Source organism: Ricinus communis, chromosome 8 (genome assembly GCF_019578655.1).
Source record: "Ricinus communis isolate WT05 ecotype wild-type chromosome 8, ASM1957865v1, whole genome shotgun sequence".
Lineage (NCBI taxonomy): Eukaryota > Viridiplantae > Streptophyta > Magnoliopsida > Malpighiales > Euphorbiaceae > Ricinus > Ricinus communis.
Genome location: NC_063263.1, coordinates 14,776,869 through 14,802,030, shown reverse-complemented (window position 1 = coordinate 14,802,030; position 25,162 = coordinate 14,776,869). Strand labels below are relative to the sequence as shown.

At 27.1% G+C, this 25,162-nt stretch overlaps 1 protein-coding gene across 1 annotated transcript; it reads right to left on the bottom strand.

Annotated features, from left to right (window-relative positions):
- Positions 1-9,597: 9,597 nt before the first annotated feature.
- On the bottom strand, positions 9,598-18,082 carry LOC8267022 (nucleobase-ascorbate transporter 12). Its single transcript, XM_048378010.1, has 10 exons — positions 17,236-18,082; positions 16,470-16,567; positions 16,198-16,368; positions 15,189-15,289; positions 14,498-14,633; positions 14,267-14,317; positions 13,529-13,816; positions 12,468-12,702; positions 10,904-11,190; positions 9,598-10,178 (listed from the first exon to the last, which is right to left on the bottom strand). Exons 1-10 carry the CDS (start codon positions 17,789-17,791, stop codon positions 9,957-9,959), a joined length of 2,145 nt encoding a protein of 714 aa, XP_048233967.1. The 5' UTR covers positions 17,792-18,082; the 3' UTR covers positions 9,598-9,956.
- Positions 18,083-25,162: the final 7,080 nt, after the last annotated feature.

The window sequence follows — 25,162 nt, the reverse complement described above, 5'->3', positions numbered from 1 at the left end:
ATATGGGGTCTGAAGCTTAAAATTCTAAATACTTCCAAATATTGCAAATCTAGTGGTTGTTAGTTAAATTTTCCTTACTTTTATAGTTGTTTTTATTTATTTATAAATAAAAGAGACAGACTCATTTGCAGTCACTTCTTTCTTTTGTTTCTATGAATATAATTCCAAAATATGGAACACACGAGTCTCCATTATTGCATGTTCTCCTACTTCGAAATCCAATTTTATCCACCATTTTTTTGTCATTATTACTTATTCTTGAGAGAATTATAAAGAAATATATTTTAATTTTGTATAAATTATATTTTTTTATTCATATCCGTAATTGTTTTTCAAGGACATGATTGTGTACTTTAACTTGTTACTTGAGATTAGGGCAACTACAATTCTCTTAAGAACATAACCAATTAAAATAGTTCTTCTATACATTTTCCACATTGCACATTTCTTACACAATGACGAGTGGACAAGGCAATTAATTGTTTGTTGGCTGTGAAAATGTGTGGATTCCATAGACAGGATGAGAAGAAAGAAAGTACATGCAGAAAAGGAAAATGAAAAGGAGTGAAGACTTCACTAATAAATCTAAGTTCTTTCTAATGAAATAAATAGAATCTTATTTTGAAATCACCTCTTAATAATCAAAACTACATTTCATTTACTTAATTTTGGAAATATAAAACTTATTCTGATTTGATTATTCTAATAACTTTAATTAAAGATTGTAATATAAAAAGAAAGTGCAAATAATACCCTTTCACGCCTTAAGCCAGATGAATATATACATGCAAAGTATGTCTGAGATATTAAACTTTTTATGAGTCTCCTCTAATAACTTAAATTCTTAGATCAAATGATTTCTTCTTTTTTTTTTTTTTTAAATTTACAAAAGCACCTTCTTCTCATTAGTACTTTCCAGTTCGAAAGTGGCAAATTAACTTCCAGTAATGAAGTAATTTTTAAAATGAGAAAATAATGAAGTAATTCTAAGAGTCCAAATTGTTTTATAAATTGATCAATGTATTAATCGTTTAACATGATGATTAGGTGAGGCCTCATCTCTACTTTCATGTTTGGTACATATACATATGCAACAAATATAATTAAACCATTAGTTTCCCTTTTAATTACATAGACCACTTTATATATATATATATATATATATAATTAGTCTATCAGTCTATTCATAGATAAAACTAAATACATAATAATATGTGATATTATTTATTAATTATTGTATTTATATTGATTAATTTTTATAAATTTTTTAATAATAATAAATTAATCGATCAATATTAATATAATATTTAATAAATAATATCATATATTAATATTTAATTTAATTCATCCGCTGGTAACTTTGAGGCATGCACCACATCTTAGAAAACAAGAAATCATATCAAAAGTTGTATAACTTTCTTATCTTTGTATACATATATAGACATTTTTGTCTCGGATTCTTTCATATTTGAGCAAATTTAAGAACTCACGTTTGAGTATTTTGAATATTCAGAAAATAGATAGGTATAGTGATACATCAACAACATATCACTCATTCATTTTGACTTCAAAAATTGAGATTTGACAAATATGATATAAACAAATATAAGAGCATCATTAGTCGTATAATAGGATTGAAGACATCCACTAAAAGAATAAATTAATTGGATAATTCGTATTAATGAAACATAATTATTAATTAAATAAGTAATTATATGCCATTTAATGATGTTTATTATATATATTAAATAACAGAATTAATTTAAAGTAATACTTTGCCGAGTAGCATCCATTTAACTTGGTCCATTATCTGAAATCATTAAAGTTACACTTCTAGAGATGATGTATTTGACTTGACCAGAAGCTTCTCATCTTCAAAAGCTTAAAAATAAATAAATAAAATAGAAACAAACAAAAACAGCAATACAACAATTGAGTTGGATCGCCTTTTTGTCTTTCTTTTACTAAATTTACAAAACTTTAATTTCATTTTTTAAAAGGAAAAGTAATTTTTGGATGCACGTTTTAAATTTATGTACAAAAACATTAAGCTAAATTAACAACTTCTTTGTTTGACTATGATACATATATATATATATATATATACATATCATATATAGAATTATAACCCATTAACCTTCCACATTACATTAAATCTTTTTTTTTTAAATTATCTTATTAAAGAAAAACCCTTCATATTAAAAATAATTTTTTTGAAAAAATATATATATAATATAGTTTCAAAACTTTTTTACAATTTTATATAATTTAAAGACAAATTTTAGGACTAATCATAATCGATAATTAAATAACATTTTTCATCTTGTAATTCAAACTATAACGTACAATTTAATTAGTTTACAAGATAGTGAGGGAAAGTAGGTGAAGAAGTTTTAGAGATTGGTTTTGCCTCTCAACTACCACTTTCTTTTGCTTCAATTTATAATATAAGAAAATAAATGATAGTCCAAAAAAAGGTTTAGTATGTTCACACATATATATTTTATTAAATTATAAATCACACAAATTAATTTAATTTATCGCTCTTATTAAATTTTTATTAGCCGTTTAGTTAAAATAAGTGATATAATCATTTACAAATTATAAAATATAATAAAATATTTATTTTAATTTTGGTTACATGCGATTAGGAATAAATTGTTCGTTTATGATTAGTTAGAAAAAAATTTTAAAAAAAAGTAATATTTCTCTATTTGTGAATTGTGAAACTATCAAATGATAATGATTTTTTTTCATCTTTTGATTTATTAAAATAATTATAGAAAATGATAATATATATATATATATATATATATATATATATATATATATATATAAGAATAAAAGAAAGGCTCTTATTTTACACGCGAATTGTTGTTATTGAATGAAGATTTTTAGGTATTGATTTATTATATAAAATTTTTAGAGAAGAAGTTTTGGTCCAACACTTCAATTTTATTTTGTTAGCTAAAGCGACTGCGTTGACGATTGTAAAATATATATATATATATATATATATATATATATATATATATATATATATATATATATATCTTTCGTCATTAATATTTGTCTTATTTATGGCAAAGGCATCAATTTTTTAAATTGTTACAATTATGTCATATATATATATATATATATATAAGTTAATTGAGATTGCTGCTGTTCTTGAAAAAAAAAAGAGTTTATTATATGATAATATTTAAAATATATCAATATTAGCCTTTTAAAAAAAAATATTTTAACTTCAAAATTAATTTATTTTGGCTCTAATTTTGCAATATTATCTATAAGCAATTGACACGTGGATAATATTTTTGTGGCTGATCATAAAGAGATAATTTTGACATAAGTTTTAAACTTATTGAGGAGATTATATACATACCCTTGGATTTGTTTGAGAATTCAATTAGTGGAGGTGTATATGAGGTTGATTTATATACACATTGCCTCCTCACCTTTGATTTTGAAAAGAATTTATAACTATATTATTATATAATCATTGATTTCTATTTTTAATTAATTGGCTTATATACACCATTTGTGAAGATGAGGAGAAAAAAAAAGAAAAAAAAAAGAAAAGAAATAGAGTCTTGGTTTGAATTTAATTTAAAAAGCCCTACACAAATTAAGAGCAAATATTATATTTTATTTGTTGTAACGCTCAAGTCCTAATAGATCTAAAAGGAAAAAAAAAAGAGAAAAAAAAATGCCAAATAGAAAATAACTAAATATAAAAACTCGTTGAAACTAAGATAAATATTGGTCGTACATTCATATGTTGCACGGACTATTTTTATTATTTTAATTTATAAATAAATTTTCAATTAAAAACTTGAAACCAATCTTTTTTTTTATTTTAAGAAGTTTATATAGTAAAAAATAAATAATAATAAATTTAATACATATAATACAAATTTAATATATAGTATAAAGAGCATGATATTTTGAAAAAGAAAAACAATTATAATAGGTGTTACCCTCAAGTAATGTTAAAAGATCCAAGAAGATCAAGCAAAGTTGATAGAAAAGATAGCGTATTCTGTCCTCTGCGAATTAGGGTTTCTTAAACAGGTATGCTTCCTGATTAACATTAAATCTAAGTCTTAGATTATGTCTCATTTAAGTCAATAGAACGTTTTGCTTGTCATTCTTAACTTCACTTCTATTTGGAGACATGGAAATATTAATAAGTTATAAACATCTCAACAACATTATAATCTTAATCCTTCATAAACCTATACTTCAAAAGGTAACAAAATTAAATTCTACGTGAAAAGGGCTTATAATTATTTTGTTAATTCAAGTAATGAAAATACTCTAAATTAATTTGATCTCAGTATAAATATAATAAATTTCTTAAAAAAGAAATATTCGTGAAGATTAATAAGTACATATTCAACAAGAAAGATAGGATTTAACCATAATAATCAGGAAATACATATAAATTTTCATCAAAAAAGTGACTTTTCTCTAATGATCACTAATTATATTGAAACAACAGTTATAAATTGCAACTTAATGAAAAATACACTATATATTCATGTGTGCCTTTGCTAAGCCACAAGTAAACTTCAGAGATGTATTTTAAATGAATCTGAATCTCTTTCTCATCCCGTAAAAAAGAAGAAAACTGTTTAATCTTATAAAGAAATTCAAAATTATTCTTATAAAGAAACAATCGTATATCTCTATGGAAAGAACGATGATAATAATAACTAATAAAAAATAACAAAATAAACAACTACCACCAACAACAAATGACCAATAGCAAAGACAAACAATTAGCAAAAATAAGAGAACAATGGCGGCAATGAGAAAGAATGCAGCAAAATCACCTGCTGCGACAACCGCAATCACCACCACAACAACACTTAAAGAGTACTAAAAGACATTAACAGGAATAGAGAACCTAAGAAGAGAGACATAAGGGAAAAAAAAAAAAAAAAGAGAGATGAAAAATGAGAGGAAAAATGGTGTACAGAATTGTAGTCAATGAAAATTATGTGTTTTATTATTAGGGTTTAGTTTCCTCAGTAATGTTAGTTAGCTGGAGATCTTGGAAAATATTTTTAATTCTATCAGAATTTTCAAAGTAATTACAAATTTGATATATAATAATTTGGGCGAATTCTAGATTTTCGTAGTTACAATGACTTTTCAATATCTTTATATATTTTATATAAAGAAAATTTATAAAACTTGAGTCAAATTTACATAGAATATTTTTAATACGTAATTTTTACACAAATTTCTCAAAGAAATTTTTTTTTATGTAAGTTAATCTAAAATTTTATAATTTTTACTCAATAAATACATAAAAATATTGACAGCACTTTAAAATTCACCAATAATTTACATTTTTTGTTGAAAAGATATTATAATAATTACAGGTGCTTTCTATTCCTTTTTAATTAATTCTCCTTCAGCAACTAACTTAAATAAATATTAGAGGAGACACAAACTAAGTACAAATTATTTAGCATCAAACTACAATAAAGCATAGATCTTTACAATGAAGTCTACCAGAAAGTCTTCATGACTGCATAACATATATGAATCCACAAGCATCAGAGTATATTAAGGAATATTATTGTAATAGGAAAATATATTAGAATAGATATAAATATGTAACTGTAATCATAATAAGAAAAAAATTATAGTTATTGTATAATAATATATAAATATTATTATGTAATTGTACCTATACATATGAAAAGAATTTTGAGAATTTCTACATAATTATTTCTCTCTATAATTATTAATCTAAACCCTCATAAACATTGCATTCTTCTAAGTATTAAGCTTATATATATATTCAAATTACATTAATGTACTGTAGTAAGAAACAAGGACACGAGAATGAAGAAGAAGACTTTCGAGTAAATACAAAAATGTCCATATGCAACACATGTCATAACTGTTACCTTTCCAGAGTGTGAAATCGGACAAAGGGTCAATTTGTCCCGCTGGTCATGGTCCTAGGAGGAGTTAAATATACTTAATTTAAATTTTTTAATAAATAATTTTTTAAATTTATGTCTTAAAATTAAATAAATTTAATTTAAATTTTTTCACTAAATAGCTTTATGAGTTTGTGTTCAATAGTTAAATATATTCAATTTATTTTTTTAAAAAAATAAAATAATATTAGAGTTTTAGATTTTAATTGTATTATAAAAATTAAAAATAATATTTATTTTATTAACTTACTGATACAATATATAGTAACGCATTATATAAGAATGTGTTTGATAAAATTTAAAATTTGTATTTAATTGATCTAAAAATAATAAGTTATAGGCCCATTTATTAAGAAAATTAAAATTTGATTTATTTAATTTTTAGAAAGTTAAAGTTTGAATTATTTAGTTCTTAGAAAGTTTGAAATTAATTTATTTAATTTTTAATAAATTGAAATTTGATTTATTTAATACTTGTTATTTTGGGTCAATTAAATTTAAATTTTAAATTTTTTTTAAATACGCTCTTATATAACGTTTCACTAGATATTTTATTAGTAAATCAATAAAATAAATATTATTTTTAATTTTTATAATTTGATTAAAATCTAAATTTTCTTAAAAAGTTTAAATTTAGTTTATATAACTATTGAACACAAGTTCAGGACGTTATTTAGTAAATAAATTTAAATTGTATTTATTTGACCCTTGTGTAAGTTCATAAGATTTTACTAAAAAATATATATTGAATGTATTTGATATTTCGACATAAATTTAAAAGTGAAATTAACCCTTTGTCCCTGTGAAATTTAGAAAATTATAATCCCATAAAAATCATACATATGTACTAGATTGAGCATTGTCATTAATCCTAGCTTGGTCTGTGGGATAAGCCAATGGTCCAGACAGTATAAACCAAATGGGGTTCTTTATTGAACTAAATAGGATATTAATATAGTAAAATATGAGCAATTCGACTGGATTTTTCAGTCTCCCAGTCAATCCATTCCTGACTCAGTTTTTTTTTTTTTTTTAAGTTGAAATAATTTTAAAAAAACTTGTCAAATTCAAAATTTTATGAATTTTAAATATGCTTAACACCAAGCTATATAATATAATTTTTTCAATTTAAGTACTTATTTTATTTTTAATAATATATATTTAATTCCATATTTATAAAAATTACTCCACAATATACATTTTATATATAAATAATAAAAATTTAGAAGATTATAATAAAATTTAATGTTGGCAATATTAAATTAACAATGTGAATTATGGGTTAAAATAGTAACCCGTTAACTGAGTCCTGCCACCGAGTCAGGGTTCAAAAGGAGTGTGATAACAATGAGATTGAGTCATGGCAGGGACGAGCAAAGCCACCTAACAGCAAATGCAGGCACATCTCATCCCTTTTTCAGGTGTAGAGAAGTAGGTAAATGACTAAATGGATGATATGATAAAAATCTAGAGGCACATTTAAGAAGACAACAAAAGTTAAATATTTTGAATATTTCAATAAATTATTCCGGTCGTAATTAGTTATACTTAGAAAAATTACATATTTTGGGGTTGGTTATATTTAAATTTTAATATATTGATATTTAAATATTATTGTTGTTGTAAAGAGTCATTAATTATTTTACAATAATATTTTTTTATAATTTATTAAAAAATATTAAATCGGGTGTAAGCTACGTAATAAAAAATAATTTTTTTTGTATTTATTATAAATTGATATATTCTCGTCGATAATAGAAAATAACTGTTATAATATTTAAAGTTTTCTTTATACTTACTATAAAAGTGACAAAATTTTATCAATAGTAAGAGATAACTATAAAAAAATTCAAACTCGAAACTTCTTCTGTTATTATATATATCTAAGCCGGTTATTAATTGATTTTTTTTTTTCATTTAAATATTGTGTGTGCTGAGGTAATAAGTACGTGGAACTAGCCACTAGATCTAGTGACCCCCCAAAAAATTGAAGGAGGGGTAGGTAGAAAGTAAGGTGGGAAACTAGTTCACAACAATAATGTTTCTGCTAATAATTTGGACACGATACACTTGTTCATAGATCAACCATCAACTACTTGTATCTTAAAGAATTTCATGATGTATCTCTAATTAAAGAACAATTGAGAAGGAACATAGGTGCATACTGCATATTTCTCTTCTTACCTTATCTTATGAATATAGATACCCGACAACCTTTTCATCCTTTCACTTAATTTATCACGAGAAAGAAGTAGTTATAGAGAAAAAAAAAGAGTTACTTTCCATTTAATAATCTGTAAAAAGAGAGAAAAAAAAAAAGTAAAGCATTTTAAAAATGCAGTTGTAATTTTAAATATTAATCGTCCATTACGAGTCAGACATTCAATGTTATTAGACTTTTAACTTAAAGTCAAACTTGTATTGCACAAAAATTAAGTAAGATTGCAAAGAGATATCGGTTATATGTGTGTATGCAAGTCATTTGTTAAAGAAATATCAGAAATCAGGAAAATAGTATTAAAGAAAGGTTTGCAATAACAAGCCTGCAACTTGATATATTACTTCTATTTTAAATGGTAGTTACAGTGTCAATAAACTAAGCCATTAGTCTCTGCAAGTGTGGTTTTCATTTTTGTAATGACAGAAGAATAACTCTACTTCTCAATTAGGTATGCTATATAGAGAACTACATATAGTAATTGATAGCATTATACATCATCAAATAAGAAAATATAGAGGCATGCTTTCACATGGACCACCTGCATTGAAACATTTATAGGAAATTAAGTAACAGAAAATGATAGATTTTTCCTTGCTACTTCGAGTGTATTACACTAGCGATCGGAGAAGACAGTTATAAAATTTATAATATATTCTCTCCTTGCTGAAGTATAAACTATTCAGAATACGTGTTAAATGCAATATGTCGAAATATAAACTATTCAAAATATGTATTTACAAGTAATATATAAAAGTAGGCAAGTTACCCTCAAAAAATAAATAGAAGGGTTGAATACTCTCTTGAGATCACCCTTGGGAAACCTACTGGCTGGTCATGACTTCTACAGGTCTTTTTCAAAGAAATGGTCCTGACTTGATTGCAGAAGATGAAGATGTCCAAAATAACTTCATTCGTTTGGTAGCCGGCCCAGGCAAACCTTATGAATTTTTCCACCAAACATGCCATTCAGTACAATATATATGATATGAAATACTATAGAAAAGGATTTTGCTTTCTACATCTCCATCAAACAAACTCAATAAAGTACAGAAACAACAAAAGATATGGAAATGGCAAATTCACAAAAGTTGGTCATCGTAAGTTTCAACTAACAAATAACAAGCTGTTGGGCTCATTTGTTTCAGAATACCTGCCGCATCCATTACAGGATTTCAATCCCAATCTTCAAGAAAATACCACCACCAAGCTGAGCTGCTTACCAGTTCCCAATAACAGTGTCATCAAGTAATCAAATGCCGTTAATGGATTTAGTTTGGCACCATGCATTAAGATGAAATGTTTATGTACAAAGAATCTTAGTTAATCAGGAAGTAGAAAATACAGTTTACAAGAACATTTAAAAATAAGGTAGAAAAGAACAAAAAGGATAAGAGTGATACTAGAATCCGGAAATTGCAAATGAAGCTGATTATATTGAGAAAAAGATATACATGATGAGGATGAATTCTCAGTGTTCTCTCAGACGTGGATAGTCCCCGACAAATAATTTCAATGACTCAAAACTAGATACATTGTTGATATTTAGAATTACAACACAAGCAGATCCCTATGGATCCTCCAATGTACATAAATAACTCATCTCTGTAGAAGGGCCAGCCGTGTAAGAAAAATCAGTTTGTTCCCTGCTATTTACCAATATGAGCTCAAGGGGACTTACGTCTAGGATCAGAAGGCAGCACAATTATCCCTTGTGAATCAGAAGCTCAGCAATGCGATGATGGCTAGCAAACCAACAAAACATCCTCAGTCTCTTAAAGCCCAACCCATTTCACCCATCTAAAAAACCGGCCAACTCTGAAGGGCAACTCATAGTCTTTGGTAACAGCAGGCTCCCTCCTTGCTGCCTCTGGTTCAGACCATACATACACCCCGCGCTCTTGCCGACTCCCAGGTACAGTGTTGTCCAGGATAACAGCCACAAGGAATGCAATCACCATATGCAAGGATAGCAATGTGTTCAAAAAATAGTTCAACTGCAAAGACAGCATAATTACCAAATTGCTATTAAATTGTAATGTCAAGTAGAAAACAGTAGGTTTCAAAGTAAAATACCAATGCGTTATTTCTTTTTTTTTCCCTTTAGATATTAGTTGGCTAATATATCACTTTGAGACTTCATATAGAAATAGAGTTTGAATGTGGGAGCCAAAGCCCTAAAGGGAAGAAGAAGAAGAAAATGTTGGATGAATCGTACGGGAATAAAATTGAATCTAAATATCTAAAAGAATTGCAAGGCCTTGGTCAAAACAATCTTGACTTGAGATATTATTTCTTGCCACTCCAGATCTTGTTTAAGATAAATGAGGATGGAAGAGGCAATCATGATGAACCACTCTTTGTTTATTTGTTCACTTAGGAGGCCAAACGGATAGTAGACTACATGACAATGGCTGACCTTTTCACTTCAATAATTCTCACAGCAATGAAGAATAATCCCAATATATTGGCTGATGGAGAGACTGAAACCTAAGACTACTTACTTCCTAGGGAACGAATTAGACTAGGTGTGATCTTAACAGGGCAGAAACACAGAAGAAAAGAGGGTTTGCCAGTCAGGGTCGCAAAGTGAGCTTAAAAAGCCTTGTTGTTCCAGTCATCTTTTTTTGCTATGAATAATTAGACATATTGAGGTTGGTCACAAAACAAATGCACATTGGTTATAAGTACAGAAAGGACAGGCAGATAACAAGACACATACCCCTACATTTTTACTTCGGATTGGCCCATGAGAAGCCACAATGTATGGCTGAAAATAACTAGGAACAGACAAGTTGCTATTTGGGGAGATGCCATATTGCTGAAAGTATGCTGGTACTGAAAGTGAAAAAAATAAAGATAGCCCAACTATGATGATATTCCGCGAGCTTCCTGCCTCGCTGTATCGTAGATTTGACAATCCTAGTGCTGTAAGCATTGCCCACATAAAGCAAAGGAGAGCAGCAACCATTACTTCAGGAATAGAAGCAAGAAACCCACCAACTTTACCTGTGTATAACAGAAATATGATTAAGTAAAAATACAGATTCAGGGTAATAGGATAAGGAACAAGAAGCACTGCATTAAATTGTAATGTCCTATTTTTATTAGTCCGTAACCTTAATCTTTAAGTTGCCATAACAAGATTTAAAACAGGGACTCTAGAAAATAGACGAATTTAACAGGAAAGGGGTGAGAAAACTGCCCACCACTAGAGATGGCATTGACAGTTAATCATGGACAGAAAGCACACATCAACCACCCAACACATCTCAAATGCCAAAAAAAAAAAAACATTTTGCAGGATATCTGCAGTTCAATGCAATTTTCAATTTGTTAATTGTACTAGAGAGACTTCAAATTCTTCAACTCAACCCAGGACAAATTGTTATTTCTTGCTTCCGCATGAAAGTAAAGGCTAAGCAATTAATTATTGCCAATATCATGCACAAAAGGATTTCCAAAGGGTTGAGTCCAGTGTTTGAGTCCAGTGTCATATAAGCAACAAAAGTCCTTAAAACTTTTTTCATAAATCTTTAAACATCTTATACCTGCCACAATTATCTCGCATGATAAATTGCAGAATACTGCAACAAACTAAATCATGTTTTCATCATTGAATTAACAATGCAGACAGAAAAATCGCAGCATATATGAGCATTACTGGATCCCAAATGAACTTTGCAGCAATGCATATTTCATTTTGTTAATTGTACTAGGGAAAACTTTGAATCCTTCAACTCAACCCAGGACAAATAGTTGTTTCTTGCTTCAGCGTGAAATAAGACGCTACGCAATTAAGTATTGCAACTATTGTAGACAAAAAGGAACCCTAAAGGTTTGAGGCCAGTGTCACAGAATCAACAAATATCCTTTTTCCTATTCATAAATCTTTACACTCATAACTGTAATAATAATCTCACATGATAAATTTGCAGTAATTTTAATCACAATAGAGCAATGTAACAACCTAAATGACTTATCCAAATCGACAATGCAGCCAAGGAAATTGCAGCATATGTGAGCATTACTGGAAACCAAATGAACGTCATGGAAATTATGCATGTAGTCTATATATAGGTGACTCTTCTTTAAACGTCTCTAAGAAAGACACAGAAACAACCCACCATCATGGTTGTTCAACCGATATATGAAAAAATCGCAAGTACTACATTATAATTAAAAGCATGTCACTGGAGTTACCCGTTTAACCAACAATACTAGAAGATCAGAAGTTGTTATGTTTGATCATGAACTTTCAAAATAGAAAAATGATTAACACTTACCTATAAGGGATAAGAGAATCAGAACACATGCACCTAATTCAACTGCTCTACGGCTTCCCATTTTAGTCACAGCTATAGTGTGCACATTTTCAGTTAGCGTAGTGGAGCCAGTTCCAGTACCCCAAAGACCAGCCAGGATGCTAGAAAGACCTTCAAGGCCAATCCCTCGACTAAGAACACCTGCTGTCGGAGGCCTAGATGCCACCAACAATGATGATGCATGATAGGAGCCAACCTAAATTCAAACCAAAAGAAAATTAGTCATGCATCATTAGCACCTTGAATAAAAAAAGGTGCAGGCATTTCTTTCAATAAAATTTTTTAATAATACATAACAAAAGAATGATGCATGCTAGACAAATTAATGTTTATGTATGTGTATTACTTTCAAAAATTAAATTGTTGTCAAATCCAATGGAAAGAACCATCACTGCTCTCATTACAGACCATATGAGATGTTGCATACACTTATAAGGACCAAATGTTATTTACACTGATTAATATGCTTTTGAAGTGGAAAAGCACTGACAAATCAGTCAATTTATAAATTCATAAGATTCCTAGAAAGTTGTCAAGTCACAAGTTCAAAACTTTGAGAACTCCTACAAATGTATATTTACATGAATCAAGTATTGGTAAATAAAGTGTTACACCCAAATTTGTAATGATATAAACACAATTATTGCTCCTATAATGGGACCATATAAGAACTTGCATGCACTTCTAGGGACTCGAAATTATCTATACACCCAGACATCACTGGTAGAGAAGTGAAATGACATTGACAAAACAATCAATTTACAAATTCATAAAGTTTCTCAGAAAGTTGTTAATTTGAAAAGCCGGAAATATTTTTTAAATTTATAATCAAGCGTAGGGTTTAATTTATAAATTCATAGATGAATCTTGAAGAGAAATGCAAACAAAACTGTAATGAAATGAAGTTTAAACTCTTGTAAATATCATGCACAGATCAATCTTTAAATAGAGTAGATATCGATGCCAATATAGTTTACATGTCTCCATCAGAAGATCAGTATAACCATTAAGAAGAAACTAACCGAATCCACAGATGCAATAATGGACACCACACACATAACAAGAGCCATTTTCCACTCGAAGATAGGAGTACCCCACTGTAAGGGATACGGAAACCTAAACCATGGGGAAGCTTTCAATGCATGAGAAGTATCAACTCGACAATACTTCATCTTGGAAACATGCTTTCTGCAGTGGTCAGATATAATATTTGATACCGGGATATTTGGATCACAATCTTTGTAATTATAGGCTCCTGCTTCAGTCAGAAGAAAAGCAGCTGCCCATGTGATTGCTAGACCCAACGGAACCTGGTAGAAAAAGAAAGCAGCAATAAATTCCAGAGCACAGAATAAAAATAGCAAGCAAAATTTCTAAAACCTTAAGCTTAGGCTTTTAGAGATGCAACATTTTGATGGTGTAATTTGAACTTGAAACCTTTCATTTTGGTATTAAAGAATGCTAAACTTCGTATAGATTTGCGCTTAGGCTCCACTTGCAATTCCATTTGTTTGTTCCACTTGGGTTGTAATCTAAATGTTTTTGTTCATTTTGTTGGGCCTACAAGTGAGAGTGGGTGTTAAATTGGAATCCCAAGTTGAGAGCGACAGGGATCTAATGTCATTCACGAATCTCTTCAATCAAAAGCTTAGGCTTTCAGGTGTAAGCAATAACACAAACAGCAACCACAGGAAAACAAAGAATGCAAAAGAACGATAGAAAACAGAAGGACCGAAACATGAAGTTAAATGTAAACTTACCGCATAAATAAGAAAAACTCGATGACCTAAAACAGATATCTTTCGAAGGTACTGCAAAGAGAATGTAACAATACTTTAGATATTTTGGCAAACAACTAAATTTGTTTTACTTTTGGTTCAACTAAACATAACATAATATTTTCGTAACTAAATTAAAATAATGATATTCTAAAAGAAAACAAAATGCTCCAACAATCAAAAGTAAACTTGGGCTCAGTTCACCAAACTTACTAGAGAAAAAATAATAACCAGTAACATCTGCACCACACCAATCTCAAGACAGTTACCAACTATTGGAAAGCCATAACTATAAAATGAGAGTCCAACAGCAGCAATAGTTGGGGCAACAACAACTGGATTGATCAACCTGAAAAGGTAAGAGATGAATTAAATTGAGTAGGCATGTTCTGGAAATGGCCTGACATTCAGCATGTGAGATTACTTACAACATGTTGACATTTGACCATAGTAATTTTATCAAATACATAATCGGCAGCTAAAGAGGTTAAAAGTGAACACAAACCAATGTATCAATCACATTTTATTGGAAATTGTCGTCTTTCTTTCTCCAAAATCCATGCACAAATGAAATCCCTAAACCTAATCTTTCTTCATTGCATCAGATGATCTCAGGTAATGTACGATAACAATAACATGCATATAATTACAAAGAGTAACAAACGAGGCTATGCAATAAATATTTTGTCCTACATCATAAGTAGCAAACTAATTATTTTTTTAAGATAACTTTACAATTAAGTTACTGAATCGCCCTGTGCAATTTACAACACGCAATCTACAAATTTGCAATTTATTAGTAGGAAGACAACAATGTGAGAGTAAGATACCCTTCTGTCTCCAGATGTAGGAGTGCTGTAACAAATTTCAAATATAGAGCACCATACAGGTGCTAAAATCATACCTCAATAACAATGACATCAATCCACTATATCCCATCAATGCTTGGAAAGATGAAGCAATAATTATAGCCCCTTGTAGCCTCTTCATAATATGTTTGAAATTCTGCCACATTAAATAATCACTAGAAATTACGTTAAAATCTAAGAATTAAAGTTATTGTAGAACCATCTTGAACTTGCTCCAACATGGTTTGTAACTTCATAACCTTAATTGGAAAAATAATTTCATGATAGTTGATAATAGATTGATGAGAATTCAATCTCCTATTAAAGATACGGGCCAGCACTCAGTCTCTGTAATGGCTATCACCCTGCTTTCCACAAGAATGCCACCTCAGGAAACTTGATCTTTTTCAAGAATTTGCAGCAACTATAGTACTAAATCACAACCCCCTCTTTATCTTCTATATGGTATAAAAATTCAAACAGCCAACTATAGAAGTTTAGCAAACAAATTTAATTAAATACCAGAAAATAGGAGGCTCGCTTACAAAGTAATATGACAAATTATTAAAGCAAGAAGCAACCAGGTTCTACCATCTTCCAACTTTTACACAGCATTCAATGAACTTACTCCATGAACACAGGAAGAACAGTTTCTAGGAAACCCATTGTTAAGGTACAACATAATCCTTGTATGTTTCACTTAATAAAATTTACAAATCCATATTAACTAATTCATAAAATAATGCATAAATATCACCTAGGAATCCTAAATATTAAGTTCAAAGGTCTGACATGATGAAAACTAAGCCAAGAAATCATAATCAATTGAGATGGCAATTGAACAGAGACAGGAAGTATCCCATGTTTAGATGTTTGAAAAATATACTTATAAATTTGTACTTCAATAAATTAGTATCATATATTAGACTAAAATGGATGTCCATATGCAAGTGTATATTGACATAGAACTCTTAACAGGGAAGAACATACAAGCGCACTGTTTTATATATATTTACAACCACTTGCATATTTAATTAAATAAGAATCTGAGAATAAGGCACATACGTTTCCATTTAGCCCTTGGAACTCCGGGGAATTTATTATTGCTAATGCTGGAGCAAGGAAAACAAATGACGGGCCTTGTATCAAAGGCAACCTTGATCCAAAAAATGTATGCAAAAGTGTGGTCACTCCTGAAACAAATAGCACCGTTGACACCACCGTCGCAGAATCCTCCTATACCAACTAAGTCAAGTAAGATCCAGCTACTTACACCACATTCTCAAAGACAAAGAATATCTCAAAATCTAAAGGAAAAATAATTCACAAATACTCACATAAGAGCCACCCATTGCAGGAACTATGACGAGTGGAATGAGAATCAATGAACCTAACATCGAAAGGTAATGCTGGAACCCATATAGACCAATGGGAACTGAAAACATTATCCAACAAACATAAGCCAATTTAAATATATCAACAAACCAATGCAGCATCAAGTCTTTTAAAAACTAATATTTGTACTCATGTCAATAAGCAACTACTTGATCAACAAAAAAAAATAATAATCTTTATATGTCAATAGAAAATATAGCTAATTTAGCACCATTCTTTCTTTCAAAATAAAATTCGTTTTTTTCTCGTAATACCTCTAAGGCAAATACCAAACAAGCATAGACCAATATCAATAAAATAATAAATCTCTTCTCACTCTTGCACAACATATAAACACCTAAAGATTAAGTACTACTCTATAAAAACCTTTAAAATAGTCTTAAAATAAAGTTTCTAACTGCCAGCACAGCCAATAAATAAACAAATAAATGTAGCTAATTTAGGATCAAACTTTCTGTCAAATTAAAATTATCGGCTCGCATAATACCCCAAACCAGCATGACCAATTTAAATTATTAATAAAAGCTATCAATATCGGTTCACTCTAACACAGAATGATAAACTCCTAGAGAGAAGTATAACGATACAAAAACTATAAAAATCAAATCTTTTTTCAATAAGAAAAGAAACCCATATCCTCGAACACCAAAATCGAACATAATAACCAATCAAAAAATTAAACCAGAAAATACAAGAAAGAAAACATACCGAGACCAGGTGTGTCTCTTAACTCATACTTCATATGAGAATGCCTTCCAACAAAACCATCATCTTCAAGAGTCTGTGGTAGCACGTCAACTACTTCACCATTCCTCCCTCCTCTTCTTGTACTACCCTCCGTGGACCCCGCCACCTGACCCGTACCTGGAGCTGGACCCTGCCCATTAGCTCCATGACCCGATTCTTTCTTCGGAGCCCCATTTCCAACTCCTCCTCCACCACCATCAGAATCCCTCCTTCTTTTCACAGTATGATCTTTATTATTCTCAGTACCATTCATCACCGCCGGCGACGGTGTAGCTGCAGTAGTATTTGGTCTGACTCGACCCGCTTCAAGATCCGGTTGATTATCGGATTGTTGCTCTCTGGGTTTGGGCGGTGTAGGGAGTGAAATCTGACCGGAGTCACTAGCATTGGTCTCGCCGGAGAACTTGGGACGAAACCCAGTTTTTTTAGCCCAAGAAGAAGGTGGCATTGGTGAAGCTTCAGGCACAGGTGGCCATGGACCTGGCTTGGGTCGGGTTTTCGGGTCTGAATTAGACATTATTAAGTTCTTCTTAAACAGGACTTCAAATCATCAGACACTGCATAGTAACTGAAATGCAGTGCAGATCTGAGGTAGGTGTGTCTTGTTAGGGTTTTGTGTTTATCAGTTAGGGTTTTTGAAGAGAATTATCTTTTTAGATAGAGAAACAGTGAAGTAAAGAGTGTAAGATGAGTGTTTTTTTTTTTTCCTGAGAGAGAGAGAGAGAGATTGACAGCAGAGAGACAGCTAAAGAAAGAGAAAAACAAGTATTGTGTTGTGGAGCAGTGGAGGAGCTAAAACCGCGTTTGCTATTTATTTTATCATTTTATTTTCCATCTTTTTAGATTTTTTTAAGATATTTAAGAAATTTTGACTATGATGAGTGATAAGTATTGTTACTTATGTTATATTTAAATAATAAAATATTGATTATATTTTTTAATTATTGTCCATCTCATATAATATATATATTTTTCTTATTATAAAATATCAAAATAACTTGATAAAATGGCATATACCATATTATATGTAAGTAAGAATTAAAATAAAAATATATGAAATATATAGATTTTTAGATTTTTCTATATTTAATTTTATAACTATTTTAGTCATTTAATTGTAAGTGAATATATCAAAAATAGGCTAATTTAAAATAATTGATGGGGATTATGTAATAAAATAATAGTTAGGTTTAGTTAGTTAATGATGGATAAACATGGACGTACGTGTAATTATGGTAATAAGGCATGCAAAAGAAGTTTAATGTTTTAATCAAATTTGTCCATTGCTAGACCAACTTCAAACATACATAAACACATAACAAATCAAAAATATTACACAAAGCTCTAATAATTCTGACTAAAAGAATCCTCACGTTGATTATATAATTTTTATTTCTTATATTTATTAGTTTAGTATAAATTATTTTTATAGTGAATGTGTTAATTATTTATTCTTTTAAACTTATTAATAATTCCTAGTTGTACCCGGTGAAAACTGACTTCTTTCTTTCTTTTTATTTGGACGGAAATGGGAGGTAAGCTCTCCGTTCATGGTTTTTCTGTAGCTGGATCAATGAAATTAAGTTTAAAAGAAATTTTTTGAAATTTTTAAAATATATATTAAATGATTCTATGAGATAAAAGATTCAATAAAAATATAGAAATTAAAGTTAATTCTTTTATAATATATATAGTTATAAAGATTAAATAATGTATATTTTATATATAAATTCAATTTTATTTTATTGGAAAACGAGGCAATACTAGAATTATGAGAAATTATAAAAATAGAAATCAAAATCTTTGAAAGCGTCTAATAAAAATGTTTTACTAAAAAGATACGGTCAATCAAAATGAATAGACAAAGTTGGGCTTATTAAAACAAACATTGGAAAAGAGAATTCTCATGAATTAAAACTCTTTGCAATTAATTTTTTTCTTAAAAGATAAAAGTAAAATTAAATATTAAAAAATATATATAAAAAAATTATTTTTCACAATTATCAATTGTGTTGATAAAATAGTATATTGCAATTCTATGGAAATAACACTTCATTTGATAGAACTAAGCTATATATCGATTTTAAAAATATTTTTTAATAAGTCTTATTGCTTGAATATTATATTTAATCTATTTTTTCTTTTACTATTCCTATAGAAAGAGTTCAAAAATAAAATTTCTATAAAATGATAACTCAAAACCCCTATAATAAATTATCATAAAAATATTTTTAAAAAGAATATTAATATTTATTTATAAAATTAATTAATAATAATAAAGGAAAAAAAACACCGTTAATCTAAAAATAATTAGAAATGAGCTCAAAAATGAAATTTTGATGAAAAGCAAATAAAAGAAGAGAAAAATAAGAGAGATTATTAGAATCTTTTCTAAGAGATGTTTAGCCAAAAAAATTAAAAGTTGCTCTTAACTCTTTGCAATTAAGTTACCAAAGACAAAAGAAGGCAAAAACAACTTAAGTATAGAAGAATTTCAATATTTATAAATAAATATAAAAAAAGTTAGATAGAAAGTGTCAAAGGAATTTTTGTTCTAACTATTATTTAATCGATGACATACTTTTTTTATTATATACTAATTATTTTTATTCAAATAAAAATATTTCACTTCTCTATCATTTTTATATATCTAATGTAAATTAAAATTTTTATATTTTATCATTATATTGAAAAATATATAATAATTTATAATATTTATAAAAGAATAATTTAGTCTAATATAATTAAGTTTTATTTTTTAATTAAATATATTAAATACTTTTCTAATCAAAATAAACTGCTAAAAAATGACAGATAGTATGAAATAGAAGAAATAATATTTTTATAAACTCGTTTTGTAATCTCAAAACATTAATAACGGTTTAATAAATATATTATATGTCACATCAGATTAGTGGTTTTGCTAGAATACCATTGTAGCATTTTATAATTATAAATATATTTTTAATATAAATAATTAATTGATATTATTTTAAATAATTTATTAATTATATATGTCCTTCTATTAATTTAGACTATTAATGAATTTATATATAATTTTTAATTATTTATATATATCAAAATTATGTAGATGAATTTTATAATTGTAAAAATAAATAGATTTTTTTGATAAATAAAAATAATATATTTAATTAATAATAACTGAATACAATTAATTTAATATTTAATTATATTAATAAATTATTAAAATTAAAATAAAGTTATTTTTTATAAATTTATATGGTATTGTAATTTATAATACGTTAGAATAACTCCAAATTAGTAAGAGTTAATTTTAGACAAATAAATAGAAGGTATAACATTACTAAATTACATAGTATTAAACCCCTCTTAATTAGCATGTAATTGCCACAAATTATAAGATGGACCCTGGTCCATACAGCTTTATGGACCTGGGGATCCATTCGACGATGTTTAATTGGTAAAAATGTTTATGTTAGTGTTTGATACATGCGTCAGACATTGACATGCGTGAGACACTGATATATATTTTTTAAAAAATAATTTATGTTCTTTGATTTGTATTAAATATTCATTAACTTTATATTCATTAAACATATATTGAATGTTTATTGTTTAAATGTAAAATGTTTATTGTTTGTTAACTTAATTTTGTTGAAACAATACGTGTACTACAATATAAATATTTATAGTATAACTTTAGGTTGATTTTTTTTTGTTTATCAACTGTGTAAGAACAATTTATGTTATATCTATATTGAATATGTTCATTTGAATAAATTAGTAGTATAATTTTTATTAACGACAAATATCTATTGATAAACTAATGAATATTATGCCTAAAAATGATGAATGTTTATATCAATCATAAATTTTCAACATACATCATAAAAATAATAAAAGTTTTTATAAATAATTAATATTTTTTTAAGAATATTGATGAACATTATATATACAGACAGTGAACATTGCAGTACCAGATAATAAACATTAATATTAACATTGATGAATAACACATAAAAAAATGAACATGAACATTAATCATAATGAATATTAAGTTCACAGATAATAAATATTTCAATATAAAGAAAATTAATTATTGTAGAATATTAAATCTAATGGACATTATACATATAGAAAATGAACAAACAAATATTGATATGTATATGGTCTAATAAATTTATTTTGACATGTGTTGCTATATTTTGATATATATGATTTTTAATCTTGATACATGTACTTATTATTGACACGTGAAAGTCAAGTTTATGTATAATTTTTAATTTAATATTAATTTTTATAAATTTATTTTATTATAATTTAAAAAAAATTAAAAAATAAATAAGAAACAGGAACAAAATTCCCCGCATTATAAATTTTAGAAGTAAAATGCACCATATATTTTAGAAAGAAAATGCACCACAATATAAATATTTGTAGTATAACTTTAGCTTGATAGTTTCTTTTTGTTTACTAACTGTGTAATGACGATTGCTTTATCTATATTGTATTTATTCATTTGAATGGGTTAGTGGATATGATTTTCATCAATAATAAATATCTATTGACAAACTAATGAATATTACGCTTATAAATAATAAATATTTAAATCAATCATAAATCTTTCTCAATATACATTACAAAAACAATAAAAGCTTTCATGAATAATTAATATTTTTATTTAAGAATATTGATGAACATTATATATACAAACAATGAATATTGCAGTAATAGACAATGAACATTAATATTAATATTGATGAATAATACATTAAACAAAATGAACATGAATATTAATCATAATAAATATTAAGTTTGTAGACGATAAATAAAAAAATAATTATTATTATAGAATATTACATCTAATGAATATTATACATATAGAAAATGGACATTTTAATACATGTAAACGAACAAGAAAAATACTAATATGTATCTATTCTAATAATTTTTCTTGGACATGTATTACTATATTCTAATATATTTAATTTTTAATTTTGACACATATACTTATTATTGACACGTAAAATTTAAATTTATGTATAATTTTATAAATTTTTATTAATTTATTTATAAGTTTATATTTTTATATTAATAAAATCTTAAAAAATAAAAATAACAAAGACGTTAAAAATATTAAAAGTTCTATTTAATTTCATTTATAAATTTTATTTAAATTATTATTTATAACCAAAATAATTACAACGGTTGTAAAATAAGCGGATAAATTACTAGCTTTTATAAATATATAAAAGATAATATTCAAAATATTATTTTTGATATAATATAATTTTAAATTTTTTATTATAATTTAAAAAATAAAAATTTTATTTGTCAAAAATAAATACACAAATCAAAGTAAATTTTCAATAATATTAATATAATATTAATTTTTATAAATTTATTTTGTTATTAATTTAAAAAAATTAAAAACGCAGTGTATAATAATTTAAAAAAACAAGTGAAGAACAAAATAAAAATTTCTATATTATATAATTTAAAAGAAAATAAAAAATAATTTATAAAATTTCACACTAAATTAAGGCTTGATTGACCCACTCAATAATACACGGATTAATAGACTTTGATTTGATCCATATAGAACAATGATGTATGAGAGACCATTTTATAACAATTGCGTAATTGCGGGTCTTTTCTTGAATGGGAATTGGTGGTGAAGTCCAAGTCCAACATTGGTTTTCTTTTTGGCGTGACTTAAGTAAAAAAGGGTATTATTATTATATCACAGAAATTGACATGCCCAATGAAGCCAATTGAAAACGGTGAAATTTTTTGAAAATATTTTATTCGATATTATATTTTAATTGAATTTCTTTCTCTAACCCTAAAATCGGTACTGCAGTAACAGATCTTGGATTATATTTAAATTAGCTTTGACTTTATAAATACTTCACAATTAAAAAAATTTATATAATCACGTTCATTGAAAGTTGTTACCACCGATCGCTATCTCTCTCATTTTTTCTACTAAAAGAAAAGAAACATGCAATGCAAAAGTGCATTTGATTATTACTCACCTTCACATGCAATTAGATAGAATGAATTGTAATGACATCCTTCTATTTTTATTTTATAAATATTTATGAAGTAGAAGAACCCATAAACTTATTAGTATGATGATATGTGTATATTTTAAGTCGAGTAAGGTTTTAAATATGAATTATTATTTTCTATATTTATAATAAAAAGAATATTTATGTGATTGATCGTCCTTTTAATGTACTAGAGATATACGGTATTATATAAATTTATAAAAAAATAATTTTATTTTGATTCTAATAATTTATTAATATAATTAAATACTATATTAGTTAGTTATATATAGTATTTATTATTCAACTAAATACATTATTTTTCTTTATCAAAATTTTTTATATAATTTTAAATTTTAATGAGTGGTGCTTTATAATTATGAGATTCATTTACATAAATTTGATTTGTATAAATAATTAAAAACTATATATGAATTCTTTGATAATTTAAATTAATAAAAAGATGAATATAATTTTAAAATAATACAAATTAATTATCTATAATTAAAATATACACTTATAATTTTTTGGTTCCAAACATATTTTTTTGTTTATTATTTATATTCATTTTCTAATAAAGTATACGATACACTTGAGGTCACAAAACTTTACTTTTTATTTTTTAAACACAAATTTGAATCTACATTCTAAACAATTTTTTTTCTACCTTCAAAATGAGAAGGAGTTAAACTTTAAAAAAAAAAAAAATAAAAGTAATAAAAACTTACATGTAATTAAAATAAAAATAAATACATCCTATTTATTTAAATTGATGTTGCACAACCATGAAAAGATCTTGGATTTATTAAATTCATCGATTTTGTAGTTTATAGTATATTAAAAATAAATAAATAAACTATCTCTACCATAAATTTTATTTAAAAATTTGCATGTAATGCGACAATAAAAAGAGAAAAGAGATAAATACTTAAAATTGATTAGGTCGATTTAATTTAATAAATTTTTTTTTTTAAAAAGAATGCAAATATTTATCGTTAATTATAATTGGTCTTTTCCATATAAAAATCACTTTCAATTTTCTTTTGGGCATATGCCAAGAATCATAGGAGGGAAAGATAAGACTGAATTCATGGTACCCAGTGGGCATATGGTGATGGGTTTGACCCCACACCAAACAATTTATCAAATCAAAAAATTGAAAAGGAAAGGGACTTTTGCTAGCTGGGTCCGATGGTGCAAAGGCCAGAAGAAATTTTGGTTCAGGGACTGAAAGCAACGGCTAGTTTTTGGTTTCAACAGCAAAGAAAAAAAAAAGGAAAAATAATAAAAATATCTATATATTTTTAATTTTTTATTAAATTTACAATATTTTATTTATTTTTATATTAAAATATAAAAATATATATTTTTTTAATTTTTTAAATTAAAGTTTTATTATTTTTGAATAAAATAACTAATAAATAAAAAAACTGAAAAATAATAACACTGATTTTTAAAAATTTAAAATTTAAAAGAATTTAGACTGTAAAAAGAATATTTTTATTAATTTTAAAATATTACTGAAGAAGTTTCCCAAAAAACTCCCCCTTTGCCAAAGGGGCAAGTAGCCGTTTAAGGCCTGAAAATGAAAGGTATGAGTTGGGTTAAATGACTCTACCACCATATATCTTAATCAGCAGAACCTCTTTAGTAGTTGTTGCCTTGTTGGATTTGATGTGCCCATTTCAGCCAATGTTTCATCACTCCATTTTGTTTGCATTGATTTGCAGCCAAGGATGGTGGCTCGGCATCCATCTCCGGCTAGGCGTTCCCCGAGCTTTCATGCTACTTTTGTGAACAATGGCAGCTCACGTGAATACTCGTGTTGATCCGATGCGCATGAGGTTGAGATA

What these genes read in the sequence shown, in the direction of transcription:
- LOC8267022 (XM_048378010.1), bottom strand. Translation starts at nt 17,791, where the DNA reads ATGTCTAATTCAGACCCGAAAACCCGACCCAAGCCAGGTCCATGGCCA. An exon ending in CTGCAATGGGTGGCTCTTAT is followed by an intron (nt 16,369 to 16,469) that starts GTGAGTATTTGT and finishes TAGTTGGTATAG; the next exon opens with GAGGATTCTGCGACGGTGGT. An exon ending in TTATTGCATCTGTGGATTCG is followed by an intron (nt 12,703 to 13,528) that starts GTTAGTTTCTTC and finishes GTTTGAATTTAG; the next exon opens with GTTGGCTCCTATCATGCATC.